Raw genomic sequence first — 13,898 nt, forward strand, 5'->3', positions numbered from 1 at the left:
CAGAGAATATGACTTAAATGTTAAAGAATAAGGCAAGGCGAAGGCATATTGCGGTTCGGCCGATCTAGAGCCACGCCGGCACCACAATCTCAAATAGAGTAAGGTATGTTGAACCGATGTTGTCTACCTTCATCTTCCGCATCTAGATGCCTTTATAAGTAAAATGACTGAACCGCAGTTGCCCGTTGACCGAACCCCACCGAGGCGCGTGCCTGCCACCTCGGTATGGATCCACATATATCACGTGATCACACGTCAGTCCTGGCACGACAGGAAAGAGGGTCGCGGTTTGCGACGCCTTGGTCAATTTCGCCAACCTGTCAACCAAGCTTTTGTCCCAAAACAAGCAACCATGGCGTCCCGAACAAGATCGCTCTCTCGCGACCGCTACCGCGACCATTCTCGGTCATTGACACCGCTGTCAGACCGGTCTCGCTCCCCAGTCCGTCGTCATACGTACGATTCGCGATCTCCGTCGCGTTCCCGATCTCCCACGCCGCGACGAAATGGCAGGCAGAGAAGCGGAAGCCGCAGCCGGAGCCGTGGAAGAAGCGCTAGTCCTGCTATCAGAAGCACCAAGGTAAATTGATCTTCTCGCTCTATGAATCACTCGCGCTGTCATTTTCCAAGCTGCTGACTCTGCATTGAATTAGATTGTTGTCGAGCGATTGACCAAGAATATCAATGAAGCCCATTTGGAGGAGATCTTTGGCCAATTTGGGCACATCAAGGATCTTGACCTGCCCATTAATAGAACTCGTCAGTATCTGTCCTCACAGGGTCGACTTGAACGGCCTCCAAATGGATCCCTGCTACATGAGGCTGACATTCCTTCTCCTCCAGACGGCACTAACCGCGGCACTGCTTACATCCTATACGATACCGAGGCCGATGCCGAGGATGCTATTGCCCACATGCATGAGGCACAGCTTGATGGCGCGGTAATCAACGTTTCAATCGTCCTTCCCCGGCGCAAGATGTCCCCAGCACCTCCAGCTGCTCGACGTGGCGGAGGCTCCGATGCTAGAGGCGGCCGAGGGGGAAGAGCTCAGGGCGGATTCCACGGTGGTGGAGGAGGCGGACCCGGTCCTTTCGGCCAGAACGGTCCCCGACGGGGTGCATCACCACCTCAGGGTCGCTTTGGCCCCAGATCAGACACCTACCGGCCTCGATCGCTTTCGCGTTCCCCAAGCCGGTCTCCCGTCGCTGCTCCTCCGTCCAGAGGCGGTGGTGGAAGTAGATACCGAAGCCGTTCAAGATCATACTCTCGGTCTCCATCACCACCCCCGAGACGTGGAGGAGGTGCACGCGGTAACGACCGCAACCGCCGAAGAAGGAGCCCGAGTCGAGACAGCTACGATAGCTACGATAGCCGTCGATCCCGGTCCCCGAGCCGTAGTCGTGATCGTGGCGGTCGCGGCGGCGGCGGCGGCGGCGGTGGCCGTGGGTACAGATGAGTCAAATTTGGAGCGCCACTGGGCGAAATGGGTTTGGTTTGTGATTTCTCTTTCAGGCGTTATGAGGAACGAGGAAAAGTCGGCTGGGATACCCTAAGGCGGGCGGCGGGCGTGGGCATTTCAGTCAACCCGTAAGACCTGATTATGCCTGCACGTATTCTCAGCTAATAATGCGTAGACAAATGCTTAGATTGCTGGATCTTCACACATGTTTCACGCCCTACCTCGACTGGTGACTCGATGCCACGAATCTGCCTTGCACGCGGAATCCACTGTGTATTTTGACATTCTCGGCTCGCAGAGCTAAACCACACCTGATCACTAATCAAAAAAAGCCTGCGATTGTCAAGTGACAACCTCGCGCGTGGATTAAGCGTTGCGTGTAGGCTTACGCCGGAGCTTCGTATATTGCAAACTGGCAACATGATTTATTTATTTCGGTTGGTCTGAGCAGGCTGATTGGATGGTATTATGGCGAATAGGAGGGCGTAGTTCGAAGATCGGTCAGTCCTATTTCGGTGCTTTTTGCCTTTGCCGCAATCCTTCAGCCGATAGAGCCAACCCGATGAGCGCAATGCTGTGGAGTCTTGCCGGCCGTTCCCGCGATACATCACGGTTCTCAAAGGTTCCTGCGCTTTCGACGAAGTTCCCGGTCATCTCAAAGAGTCACCAAGTCTAAGCAAGGGCGAAACCTGTCCGAGTTCTGCTTCGGCGGTCGCGACTGAGTGTACTCTCGGGCGGAGAAAGTGGATGCGGTTCGGGCTCGATTTGGTATCATGTGAGCTTACACAACCTCACAGAACACGCCTATCTTGGTCTCCGCCCGACTGACATTTCATGAGATGCAGATCAACCGATGTTGCCTACGTCCATGACGCCTTTCACAGCGATTCGATGTTGAGTCAGCTTCCATACATGTTTATTTTTGACTCCCACAGAGCGAATCGACATCGGGGCAATAGGCAGCGTTTGGCCACTTCGACTCTTTCTGACCAAGCCGTGCGGTTGCTTACGCCGAAGTGGAGGAACTGACGGCACGACACCGAATGCTATTATTTCGGATATCACCTTGTGGACTATCTGGAAAGAATATGCACAGTACCTTGGGGCCATCACAAGTGTACGACGGTTGACAGAGATTCTTCATCTTTCGGGTTACACAAACTCCATGTGCTTGGTTTCGGGCACGCTGACAACATATCTGGACACGCACCCTCATTTGGCACTGAAGAGACCCACGCAACATGCAAGTCGTCATGGTAGCTGTCAGAGCCAATCGTAGGCTGTTCAAGCTGACCCCGATACTGGGATGAGGGGCAGTGGCCCCTGAGAACTCGTCGTTCACGCAGGCATCACACCAATAACTCCGCACCCCCCGCCAGCCTGATGCTTCACAACCACCTGGCCGGTTCACCCAAACGAAACACCGGCGGCGGCGGCAGCAACATCAGAACCGGCAGCCAGGTACAAGGTGATTATGTCTCGGCTCTAGGGTAGCCCTGCTCTATTACCTACTGTTGCTCTATCACCCCATCAAAGGGCTGCAACAATTCTGCAGCAGGGGGTTTAAGGCCGGGGCGGCCGACAGTAACACCCTACTCGCCATGGCTCACCCGCGATTTCGACAAGTAAAGTCTCTTTCTGACTCAAGAAACTTGCTTTCAGTCGTCTTACGGCATGTTCAATATGCCGCAGTCCACACTTGCGTGGCAGCAAGCCAAGCATTGGAAGCGGCGCAGAGGGGAGTTCCCTCGTTGTGAGTTTGGTGACTGTCTCCTACCCCAGTCAAATCCCCCACATCGCTCACTTAGGAGAAAGCTAAGCTGAGCTAAACAGACCAAAGAGGTCAAACGAACGCATCTTGACCTAGTCGACTGCCTTATAACACTGGGTCTCATGATCCACCAGGCTGATCGAGACTGAAACGCCGTAAATGCAAGAGATCGTTCTCGGCCACGATCCAGCACTCCATAGAGTTTGTACAACGTCGTCGTTCAACGGTTGACAAAGCCTCAGCATCCTTCAGCCCTATGGACTTACACCCTCGCCCTGCTCCAGCCTGCTGGGTGCAAAGCATGGAACAACGTGGGATGTGGGTGTGGCCAAATCCGCCCCGTCGGCTCTGCGCTAGACCGGAAAAACGTACGCACTGCGTCCTTCGCGTCAACTGCTTGCTTACGTCCTGTACATCTTGGGCCTCTCGTCTACCCCCCGGGTGCTCATTTTGTCCCAGTATCAGCGTGGCCATGTCTCATTTCGCCTACCCTCCACACCCTATCTTGGAATATCAAATTCTTTGGATGTAGATTGGACAAAATCCGCGCGAGCCACACCACACCCGGCTGAGTGGCCCCGCGTTCATCGTCTTTCTATCCCCAAGCCTCCCAGATGGGGGCTGTTTCTTAGCCTCTCAGCGTGGCCCAAGGCCTTTTGTTCTGCTCAACTTACGTGTTCTGACTTGTTCGCTCGGCCGGCCCCGACATACCTGCAGTCCGGAACCAAGAACCGGAGGACGTCGTCGTTGCTCACATGACGGACCACCTCGGCGGGACTCTTACCACCCCCCCTCAGTCGGCGAGTGACGACCAGGCAGCAAGTCCAGAAATACTCTTTGGTACTGCTGGGCATTGTACCGGGCGACTGACAGTTCGTTGAACAACAGGTCTCCGACGCATTCATGCCATCGGCCGGCCGTTTGACGATTTGTTGCCTGGCTCGACTGATTACACAGCTGCTTCCAACGAGGCATAATCCCACGTTCGCCGTTGGCATCTCACGCTGTTGACTGTCACACACTTTACCCGACCCCTGCCGCACTCATCTTGGAGTAGGATGTCCATCCACCCCTTCACAGCCATGTTTGCCTATTCCTTGCCCGCGGGGGCGCCCTTCCTACCCACTCTCTTGGGAGCCTTATGCCGAATCTGGTTGGTCGTTCCCGGTTTCTGGGAGCCTGACCGGTAGGCTGTATGTGCTTCGACTTGCCTTGCCAGAAGCGGCTTGAGATCCTTACGGGAAGGGAGTACAAAGTTGATGTATCCTTTCGCAATACCCCCTTCCATCCCTTGTCACACGCGATATTTAGCAGATGAGCTCTGGTTGTCGTGTCACACAAGGCAGTAATCTTCGCGCTAAGCGCCAGGTCAGTTGCCGTTTGGATGTCTTTGAGGACATGGTGTCGGAGGTATAGACATGTTCAATGGACTAGCTGGGCAATGTTCAACGTTGTGGAGGGTCCTTGTCTGTGTATATGTTTTGGTGTATAGGCAGAGCCTCATGGAGGGTTCATGAAGACGTATATAGGAGGCGGCTGGCATCTGGTCTGGATGTCTCAGATGGCAGAACTCTATCACCACAACCCTCAACCACTCCTAGCAAGACTCCCAGAAAACACTGATCAGTCACTTCATCATTCACTCGACACACCGTCTTTGATACCTCTTATTCACCAACTTGATCATAATTGGCCCCCAAATCCTGAACAACTCCAACAAGGCCACACTATAAAATTACTCGTCTAGAGAGGCACACATTGCAACAATGTTGTCCCCGATATACTCAAACATCTTTGACAAGATCAACGTACCAACACACATTTCTGACGAAGACTTTGAAGAGATCCACGTACCAACAAACATTCCATACGAGGGCTTGGGCATCTACCCAATTACCTTTCCCGATCCCCCTCCTACACCACCCGGCGGCGGTCCCCGTGGACCTACCCCTTGGCCAAACGTGCCTACGCCCCCAAACAGTCCCTAAACTGGGAGACTAGTACGGCCACGACAATTAGCTTAAGACTCTCTGGTCTACACCGATACGTCCAAGATGTTGTTCGTGAATGCACCCGTTGGGGAGGAGAAGAGCGGAAAGAAGACGGCGACGGCTACTTCCGGTCAGAAGAAGGGCGGCGAATTCTCCTCGGCTGTCAATGGAGACTCGAAGACTACCGCGGGAACCTTTGAACTGCCTGGGTGCTCCGTTCAGGATCCGGCTACCAAATGCGGGTCTTCAGCACTGCAGCCGCCGGGGTCTCAGGATCCTGCTAAGCCGTCGTCTTGATGGCTGCTTATACCTCTGTATCTTGGCGACTCTTTCTTCGGCTCAACTCGGATCTTCATTCCTAGTTTCTACAATTCTCATCATGTCCTTTGTTCCCTTTCTTTTGTCCCCGTTTCACGCCCCCGGCATGAAAACATCCACACGGGGACCAGTACACTCGCAAAGCATACACTAGACTTGCATTCTCTGCGAAGAGAAAACGCATCATCCGCATATCATTAAGCAGTCGTTCAACGATCTTTTTTTTCTCTATTCGGTAGCAGGCATTTACGGTATTGGGTAGCATTCGCTTTTTAAGTAATAGAGAAACGGACGTCCATGTAGTCAATACACTTATCAACATGGAGCTCAAACAATCTCTCCATCCTGCTTTGTGATATGTTCTAAGTAATCCGAGCTGAAGGATGTCCTTATCCTATGGGAATCTGGGGGCCGTTAGCCCTCTATTGGGTTGTGTCTCTTGAGATTTGCTCACTGGTTGCTCAAATTGACCTAAGGTATGTGGATAGAGAGAGAGTTGGCATGGCTATGGTGAACAACTACAGTGAGTTTATAGGGGAGGCTCGTGTCACTACTAGACGATCAGTATTCAGCCCAAGCCATATTTGAGGGCTAAAGAGAGATGACCTCACGACTCAATGATTGAATACCATCTACAATATCAAGGAGTGCTGATTGGGGCCACTGGCTTCGTGGCTTTGATGTTGTATCAGGATTCACAATGCAATTGAGGTGAGATGTATTGCAGTCCAGGCCTGAGTAATATTGAAGCACTGGGTAGGCCCTGTGAGTTTCAAAATATTGTTTCGCTTTCGCGGGTCTCGAGGGCAGGTAAATCGACTCCGTACGGCTGTCAAGACTCGGGAGAATTCACATCATTTTGTTTCATTCTCAATACGATTCGGTCAAAAGTCAAATACAACGCGCTTCTCTAATACACATTCTGGTTTCTCGGTAATTATCCGGTAGCAGGTCAACATGACTTATCCCATTTTCATCTCGCAGGCCCCAGGAAAACAGCATCATGGTCATTATGATGGTTGGGAGATCTCCATGACATCCGCGATACTTCTGCCGAGATATCGTTCTAGACGAGGAGAATGCTATTTCAATATCCTCGTGCTACTGTTCTACTTTTTGCCGCTCACAAGTCATCGAAGGCTGAATATCGATCAAGTTACAACACGGCGCCGCGCTGAACATACTTGCATAGCTAGTCTTCCTCAAGTCTAATCTACAATGTTCAACAAGGTCAATCTAACACTGGTTATGTTGCATTCGTCTTCAACGTTTTGCTTGAATGCTTAACAGGTACGCTGGGGCTCGTTTCACAGTCCTCCTACTTAATAATCTCATTCAACAAGTCAATGAACCTGAACATTCCAAGACCATTGCCTAAGGCGGACCGCCTATGGCGTTCCATGGATATGAGGAACACCGCTCGAGATTCATCGCTACATTTCACTTCATGATCAAGTTTGACAAGGCTGCCGTGACGCGGTGATGATGGAGCCCCATTGTCGTTCACTTTTCTTCACATCATATCAGTGACTATAGAGCACACTTCTCTCACAAATAGGTTGTTAAATGGGATCTCAAGGGAGAAGTAAGCAGATCCGGCGAACTCTTCATCGCTGTAGAGCTTTTATAGAGTGATCACGTAGAGTCGTAGCATATGTGAATCTAATAGATTCTTCATATCCCATGGTTCTTGGTGTATGCTGGTGATGCGAGTAGCTCCAGGTACGTTGAACTGAAACTTCTCGAGAGCAGACATATGAAGCCTAGAGAGTTGTGTCATGCCACCCAAGATGGGGTCTATATATCAAATGTTTAACCTGCCCATTTTCACATTTATCAACGAGACAACTCGGAGGCGACGAGGCCGGAGAGCCGGCAAATGTGGGTCGGGTCCGGAAGCAGAACCGGCGGAGGATGGCTGCTCGCCGTCCCCGAAGCACCATAGAGATCGGTCAACGTTGGGATCACTGAATCCTTTCCTCAACCTATCAAAGAAGTCACATATCATTGAGGAACGAAGTCCCATTTAAAGCTAATGGTGAAGGCCAACCTCTCATTGAACCACTATTGGTCCAGCTGCCTCAAATTGATAGTGTCTGTTACTTGATTGATGTTGCTCCACCCTGCCCTTGATCATCGTCTGTTGTCGCCGACTCATGGAATCCCCATTGCAAAGCAAGCAATCACCAAATGAATGTCCGACCACGTGAAAACTATCGCAGTCTCAGGCAACTCATCGCTTCCGGCAGGGAGAGTGCTGATCAAGACAGAGACTCGAGAGCACGGGCGCCGCGGGAACACGCCATCAATGATCCCTGTAAAGAAATGCTGGGCAGGGCGCAACAGGGCAAGGGGGGGGAGGGGGCCTGGCATTCAACTTGCATCTCGTGTTCCCGTGGCAGACCGTAGATGCGATACTCCCGACTGGGATTCGCGAGGTGCTTCTGCAGCGGCCGCCTGTTGCCGAACCTCCAATTTCAGTGGTCGTCGCGATCCACGCTATCCTGCACTGCAGCTCGTGTTGAGGAGGGGGAGGGGGGAAAGAGGACGCAAAAGGTGCAACCTTGGCCAAGGCAAACTGGCTTTCTGATCCCATTACCGGATGCGCTACCTTGTCGTACGCGCAGTGTCTCGAATTTGGCCAGGAAGGTGAGGAAGCTCGTATCACAGTTTTTGATAAGGCGCTAGAGATTTCTTGGTCAAATTGGCAGATCAGCGGGAATCACTCCCAGTTTCTATGGAGCGCTCGCGAGTTGCTGCACGTCCGCATTTCGTTGAGAAGGGCAGGCGGTGCTACAGGCGAGCGAAGACCACATCCCAAGTCAAACTCTATTCAACTTAACCTTGTATTTCAGATCCAGCTGAGACACATGGTGAGACCCGCAAAGTGATGTGTTTCTCAGTAAACTGCACAGCTTGCGAGCCGGACTCAAAGCACAGCGTTGTCCAGTCCACCACGCGACAGCTTCAGCCCCCCAAAAAGCGTCCTCGAATGACAATGTCACCGCAAGAAGCAACCGCTGTTTTACCTTATCAAGAGGGCGCATTGGGGTGGCTGGTGAGCTGGACCGGGAACGTGGGCAAATGCCACCCTCTCTGTCTGCCAATCCTTTCTTATTTTCTCTTGGCCGTGTCACTTTCACATGCAGCCCTGCATGGGAGACGTGTGGACGTGTAACATGGGGTTTCTCCCTCGCCCTTGGGCGGTTGGTTGGCTGGCAATCTAGCACTGCTGGGCCTCCTATGCTCCATGTTGCCGGTTTCCGCTCGCTATCTCTCGAGCCTCAAGCGCGATGTTGTTATTTGCCGGGGGCCTTGTCGACTAGGAGTCTGTAGAGGACTGTCGGCAGATCAATTGCGAACGTGTAACGGTCACTGGTAAGTAAGTAAGCAAATCTTGTTTGGCCTCTTTCTCGGACAACATAGCCATCTCTGGCATGCCTATTTCCGAATATCCCAGCAAAATTCGTCTTATGTTGAACGATGCTGACATTGACATGCCCAAATCGAGTGTCGACACAAATCAATCCAAACTTCCTCCCAACTTCTGCGTCAAGCAGTCTGCAACTGACGCACTGTATAGTACATGTTTCTGTGAGCTGATCCAGCTAGCAAGACACAAATCTCAACCACGCCCTGGGATCAATTACATTGTAACAGTAGTAAACATCTTTCTCTCTGTTTCTCCCGGTGGCTTTCTGCCAAGAAGCTTCTCCCGGTGTCGCGGCACCGCCCTAAGCCCCCAGTTCAATGCAGAAGAGACGATCCTTCCCAGGGGCTCGTCGATATTACCTGCAGCCCAGGGTTTAGGGTAACCGCCGTTGGTCGAGCAGCAGGCCTCTCACAGCCTCTTTAAGCGGCTCACCCTTCTCCTATGGGCCGATGGCCGTCCCGAAAGGCTCATTCGATGCTCTCATTATTGCTGCGGTCGTTCTGATCGGGTTTTGGATCTCCGACCCGTGCCGCGTTGCCGTCGTGCGTATTTTCGTGAGAGGAACATCGCCGCGAAGTCTCGACATCAAGTGAGGCTATCCGCTCTCATTTGAGCAGCTCAGTCGTTTCCATCACTCCTCATCGTATTCTCTGCCCCTGTTGCCGACTATGAACATGTTATCGGCGCTCGTTCAGACTGGGTTGTTCGCTCTCTCATTTCTGATTGAGACTGTCGCTGCTCAAGGAGACGACCTTGGGAGTGTTCTTCAGTCACAGTCAAACTTGTCTACATATTACAACTTAATCAAGGTAAGCCTCGAGCACCAAAGTGACACACCCTAGCTTTTCTCACTTCCGAGCAAATTCTGCATGTGCGAGGCCATCAAGTCTAACTTCCAGCAGAAATACCCCGAGGTTATCCTCAAACTGCCAAATTATGATGGCGTCACTGTAAGTTATCATGAACCTCATCATCTGCCATGTCTTGGTCCATACCCAAACAGCACTCAACTTCCCTGACCAATACTGATTGAACTCGCAGATTGTTGCGCCGTCAAATTCAGCCTTTGATAACATCCCGGGCACCCAACTAAACGGCATTTGGAATGAATCAGACGCCTCCATCGCCGTCCCCATCCTAGAATACCACATCCTTCAAGGCACAGTTTCAACCGGCGCCCTTGAGTCGGGGCCGTCAGTCCTCCGATCCTCGCTCCTCCTGAACAAAGCCTGGACCAACGTAACCGCCGGACAAAATGTTCTCGTTAACAAGCAGCCGGGCGACGTCATCGTCTTCACCTCGTCCGAGGGCATCCGCACCACTCAGGTCGAGGGGGACATCAAGTTCGCCGGCGGACTCATCCAAGTCGTTGACAACCTCATGATCCCGCCTGCCAGGCTAGAGAACACGACGGACTCGTTCAAACTCCCGGCCTTTCTCGGCGCACTCTACGCCGCCAATCTCATCCCATCGATGTCAGAAGAGAAGAACGTCACAATCTTCGCGCCCCGGAACGAGGCCTTCCAACGCGTCGCTGGCTCCCTGAATAGCCTAGACGAAACCGCTTTGAAGAAGTTCCTAAACTACCACGTCGTCCCCGGTCGAATCCTAGCCTCCTCGGACCTGAAAAACGGCACCAACCTCACCACCCTCGCAACAGAGGACATAAGCGTCATCCGGTCCGGCAACAACCTCTTCCTCAACTCGGCGCAGATCATCCAGCCGGACATCCTCGTCGCTAACGGCATCATGCACATCATCGACAATGTGCTGAACCCAGACGCCCCGTCCATGACGCCGAACCCCAGCGCGGTCACCCAGGCGCCGGCTTACCCCGAGAGCTCGGCGTCCGGGCTGCCGTTCACGACGGCGATTCCCTGTACCGTCAGCTGTCCTGTGACAACGACTGCCAGTCCTACGGTGGCTTCAACGCGGTCTTCTACGATGGGGGTTAGGACTACGACTAGCCCCGGTGCGGCGGTGCGAACCGGTGTGGCTGCTGGTGCGGCTCTGCTTGCGGGACTTGCCGCGTTGGCCTAGACTTTGGTTTGTTGGACCCGGCTGGTTGGACAAGGGAGCGTGAGACGACTATACCGCCGTATTAGATTAAATACCTTAATATTTAGTACTGAATAACAGCTTCATGGGCCTGATTTCATGTTTGATCATTTAGCCAATGTGTTCTGCAGTGAGTGACAAGGTAATTGTGGTTGCGACCTCTTTTGATAATCAAAAAGTGAAGACATTGTAAGGTGCGATATGTTGATAGTGACAGCGAGAAGTTTTTGATTTCACTTCCAGTAGAACTGATCGCTTCTTCCAAGTTCTATCAATGTCTGTCTGCTGTATTGCCAAGTTACCTTGATACCCCAGAGCCAAATCTGGGTTGATTGCATCTTTGATCCGAAGTACTTGGCCCACGATATTCACGGCGTTTTCCGGCACGCCAAGTTGCTGATAACTCAAGTAGATGTAGTTTGTTGTCGAGGTAAAGTTCCATTTCCAATATGAATAACCACTGTCTGCTAGTCTCTAGAGGCTTTCGAACTTCAAGACCGGACTAGTCTACATGTATCAGAAGGTGGGAAAACAAACGCTTCGCTACATTTGACTTCTGGCTTATATCCCTTCAATCCAACCCAGACTTATCGTACAGTAGGCTTACTTTCAATACGTTTCCTTTATGAATGGACAGTGACTGTCTTGCCATCTATGTATTGCTGATACGACTACTTACTAACTCGAGTACAAACTCCCGGATCGCCTCAATCATCTCGTCTCCGAACTCTCACGTACTGGATAGGACTACAAGATGGACTCTCTGGACAGCCAAGAATATTACACATACCCGGAACTAGCTCTGTGCAATAGACAGGCACGCTTTACTTAGTCTTGATGATATCATTCATTGCAATATCCGACGTTCATCTATGTTCCGTGGCTAGTCTCTGACTTACGAGACGGTCTTGACAGAATGAATGACTCCAGAACACGTACGAACTTATGTGACACATGACGAGATATTGTATCCCGTCGGAGGATAACAACACTGTGTGTACATTGTATGACGGTACTTCACAGCTTCATCTGTACCGTATCTAGCAATAAGCTTTTGCATGTAATATATCAGCCCTGCATCATCAGCAGTCCAAGACTGCTGATTTCGATATACCGTCTTTCGAATTATTCGGGCTACAGCGAGGCAAATGAGACCTTGCGACAGTCAACCTTACGGGCTATGAGGCTCAAAACCGAAGCCATAACTCCATTGGCGGCAATCCAAGCGTTCAATGTACGCCAAGCTCGTCTCGATTCATTGTGCACCTTGCCAACTGCATCTTTGAGGGCAAATACTTATCGAGCGGTACTCCCCATAAGACAACTGACACTGGCACAACCTCATCGCAGCAACTCAAGGCCACCGCCACATGCCTATATCTCACCACACTAGATTGTCAACCGGCCAGCACATACCCGGAACGCCAGCATCTGTCAGATCACCGGGTACTGCGAGAGACCCTGCTTCGGGCGTGGCAAAGCCACAAGAATGCACGCCCAACTGTCCAGCTCGCCCGGGATCTGGGCCTTTCGTCGCTCTAGCCCTCCTGTAGAGAGTCAATGCATTGCATGCAGAGTCCCCTGTTCTGCCTGCAGTAACCAAAAGCTACTCATCTATGTAGGGTTGCTGTCGACCAAAAGGACAATTTCTGCCTTGGCACAGCTGCAGATGACTTAGCCTGGGTCAACCACCCAACAAATCGTATGCCTCTCGATAACAACGCATCAGCCGCACAAAACCGGCTATCATCGACAACTGAATACAAGCAGACAATCTTACAAACACAAAGGTTGGATGGGGACGATGGCACATTGCTCCTCCGGCCGTTGCCTCAACTGAAACATACGTTCTGGCTGGCATTCTGCCCCCCCCCCCCCCCCCCAAGATAACGGCACAACGGCCAGACTTACGAGCTGCGAAGTCAGCTCGATTGGACCACAGGTCACCAGCTCTAAGCCAACCCCAATGCGAGACTTGCGCAGATTGACGTGGTGGGCAGAGGGGGAGGCGTCGGGGGGGGTAGGGGTTCCTTTCCCTTCTCGATGCAGGCGCCTTTTTCTTCCTAAAATAACCGGTTAGGCGAGCTGCAAGCCTGACTGGCCGGGTGGAATCGAAGCCAACGTAGAACACGAGAAGGAGGGGCAGCCATTTCGGCCTGCAAAAGGCGGGGTTGATGAGCTTGTACGGCGACTGACTGGCTCGTCCAGCCACCACACCAACGGCTTGAACGACATGCTCATGGGCTCATTGCGCCGCGAGACCTTCAAGCGTCAGACTCCGATGCAACGTCGACAAAAGCTTCTTGAGGTGTGTGGCAAAACACAAACATGTTCAGAATGAATGGCAGTATGTCAGTTCGAGTAGTCCTGTGATGGACGTGCTGAAGCCCGCGCAACATCCTATCGACAGGCAAGCAATAGGTTATCGCACAGCATAGTATGGCTTGACGTGCTGATTCGGCAGTGGTAGTTCCACAGCGTGCCACTTACAAGCCGCGTGACGATAGCTCAACTCATGTACTGTAACCAAAGCATTGAGACATCCCGACTCGGCGGAACGGGTTCAGTTGGGGAGCGCTGCCGCACGAGATAAGTCCCTATGAAAAGAAAAAGCCCGACGGAACATACGCTCGTTGAATTTTGGACGAAGCCTAAGGTGATGGACATGATCTAATTCGACGAATGAGAGGGCCATAAAATTCTGTCCATGGTCTCCTCAAGGATTGCCGTACTGTGATAGAAGAGCAACATCAGCTCGGCTGGCCGATATTGAGACGCTAACGCATGCTGAATGCAGTGTAATCGGCCCTCTTGCTTGTCTGAGGCCTGCCAACGTGCCGACTACACTTGCATTGCAGGTGTCTCCC

The 13,898-nt window shown here is 52.1% G+C and overlaps 6 protein-coding genes across 6 annotated transcripts; 4 read left to right on the forward strand and 2 right to left on the reverse strand.

The window, feature by feature from the left end:
• Positions 1 to 163: 163 nt before the first annotated feature.
• CTAM01_11734 (RNA recognition domain-containing protein) lies at positions 164 to 1,457 on the forward strand (the record flags this gene model as incomplete). The annotated part of the gene is made up of 2 exons (XM_060527743.1): positions 164 to 580; positions 654 to 1,457. The coding sequence occupies 2 exons, from the start codon at positions 164 to 166 to the stop codon at positions 1,455 to 1,457; spliced, it is 1,221 nt and encodes a 406-aa protein (XP_060377647.1).
• Positions 1,458 to 3,351: 1,894 nt separating this feature from the next.
• On the reverse strand, positions 3,352 to 4,136 carry CTAM01_11735 (uncharacterized protein; the record flags this gene model as incomplete). Its single annotated transcript, XM_060527744.1, has 2 exons — positions 3,352 to 3,675; positions 3,906 to 4,136. The coding sequence occupies 2 exons, from the start codon at positions 4,134 to 4,136 to the stop codon at positions 3,352 to 3,354; spliced, it is 555 nt and encodes a 184-aa protein (XP_060377648.1).
• Positions 4,137 to 4,321: 185 nt separating this feature from the next.
• On the reverse strand, positions 4,322 to 4,519 carry CTAM01_11736 (uncharacterized protein; the record flags this gene model as incomplete). Its single annotated transcript, XM_060527745.1, has 1 exon — positions 4,322 to 4,519. One exon carries the CDS (start codon positions 4,517 to 4,519, stop codon positions 4,322 to 4,324), a length of 198 nt encoding a protein of 65 aa, XP_060377649.1.
• Positions 4,520 to 4,997: 478 nt separating this feature from the next.
• On the forward strand, positions 4,998 to 5,519 carry CTAM01_11737 (uncharacterized protein; the record flags this gene model as incomplete). Its single annotated transcript, XM_060527746.1, has 2 exons — positions 4,998 to 5,169; positions 5,257 to 5,519. The coding sequence occupies 2 exons, from the start codon at positions 4,998 to 5,000 to the stop codon at positions 5,517 to 5,519; spliced, it is 435 nt and encodes a 144-aa protein (XP_060377650.1).
• Positions 5,520 to 9,641: 4,122 nt separating this feature from the next.
• On the forward strand, positions 9,642 to 11,013 carry CTAM01_11738 (fasciclin domain-containing protein; the record flags this gene model as incomplete). The annotated part of the gene is made up of 3 exons (XM_060527747.1): positions 9,642 to 9,782; positions 9,876 to 9,923; positions 10,015 to 11,013. 3 exons carry the CDS (start codon positions 9,642 to 9,644, stop codon positions 11,011 to 11,013), a joined length of 1,188 nt encoding a protein of 395 aa, XP_060377651.1.
• Positions 11,014 to 12,037: 1,024 nt separating this feature from the next.
• Positions 12,038 to 12,424, forward strand: CTAM01_11739 (uncharacterized protein; the record flags this gene model as incomplete). Its single annotated transcript, XM_060527748.1, has 1 exon — positions 12,038 to 12,424. The coding sequence occupies one exon, from the start codon at positions 12,038 to 12,040 to the stop codon at positions 12,422 to 12,424; it is 387 nt and encodes a 128-aa protein (XP_060377652.1).
• Between the last annotated feature and the right edge of the window lie 1,474 nt (positions 12,425 to 13,898).

This window comes from Colletotrichum tamarilloi (genome assembly GCF_030869305.1).
Source record: "Colletotrichum tamarilloi strain Tom-12 chromosome Unknown Scaffold_66.1, whole genome shotgun sequence".
Classification (NCBI taxonomy): Eukaryota; Fungi; Ascomycota; class Sordariomycetes; order Glomerellales; family Glomerellaceae; genus Colletotrichum; species Colletotrichum tamarilloi.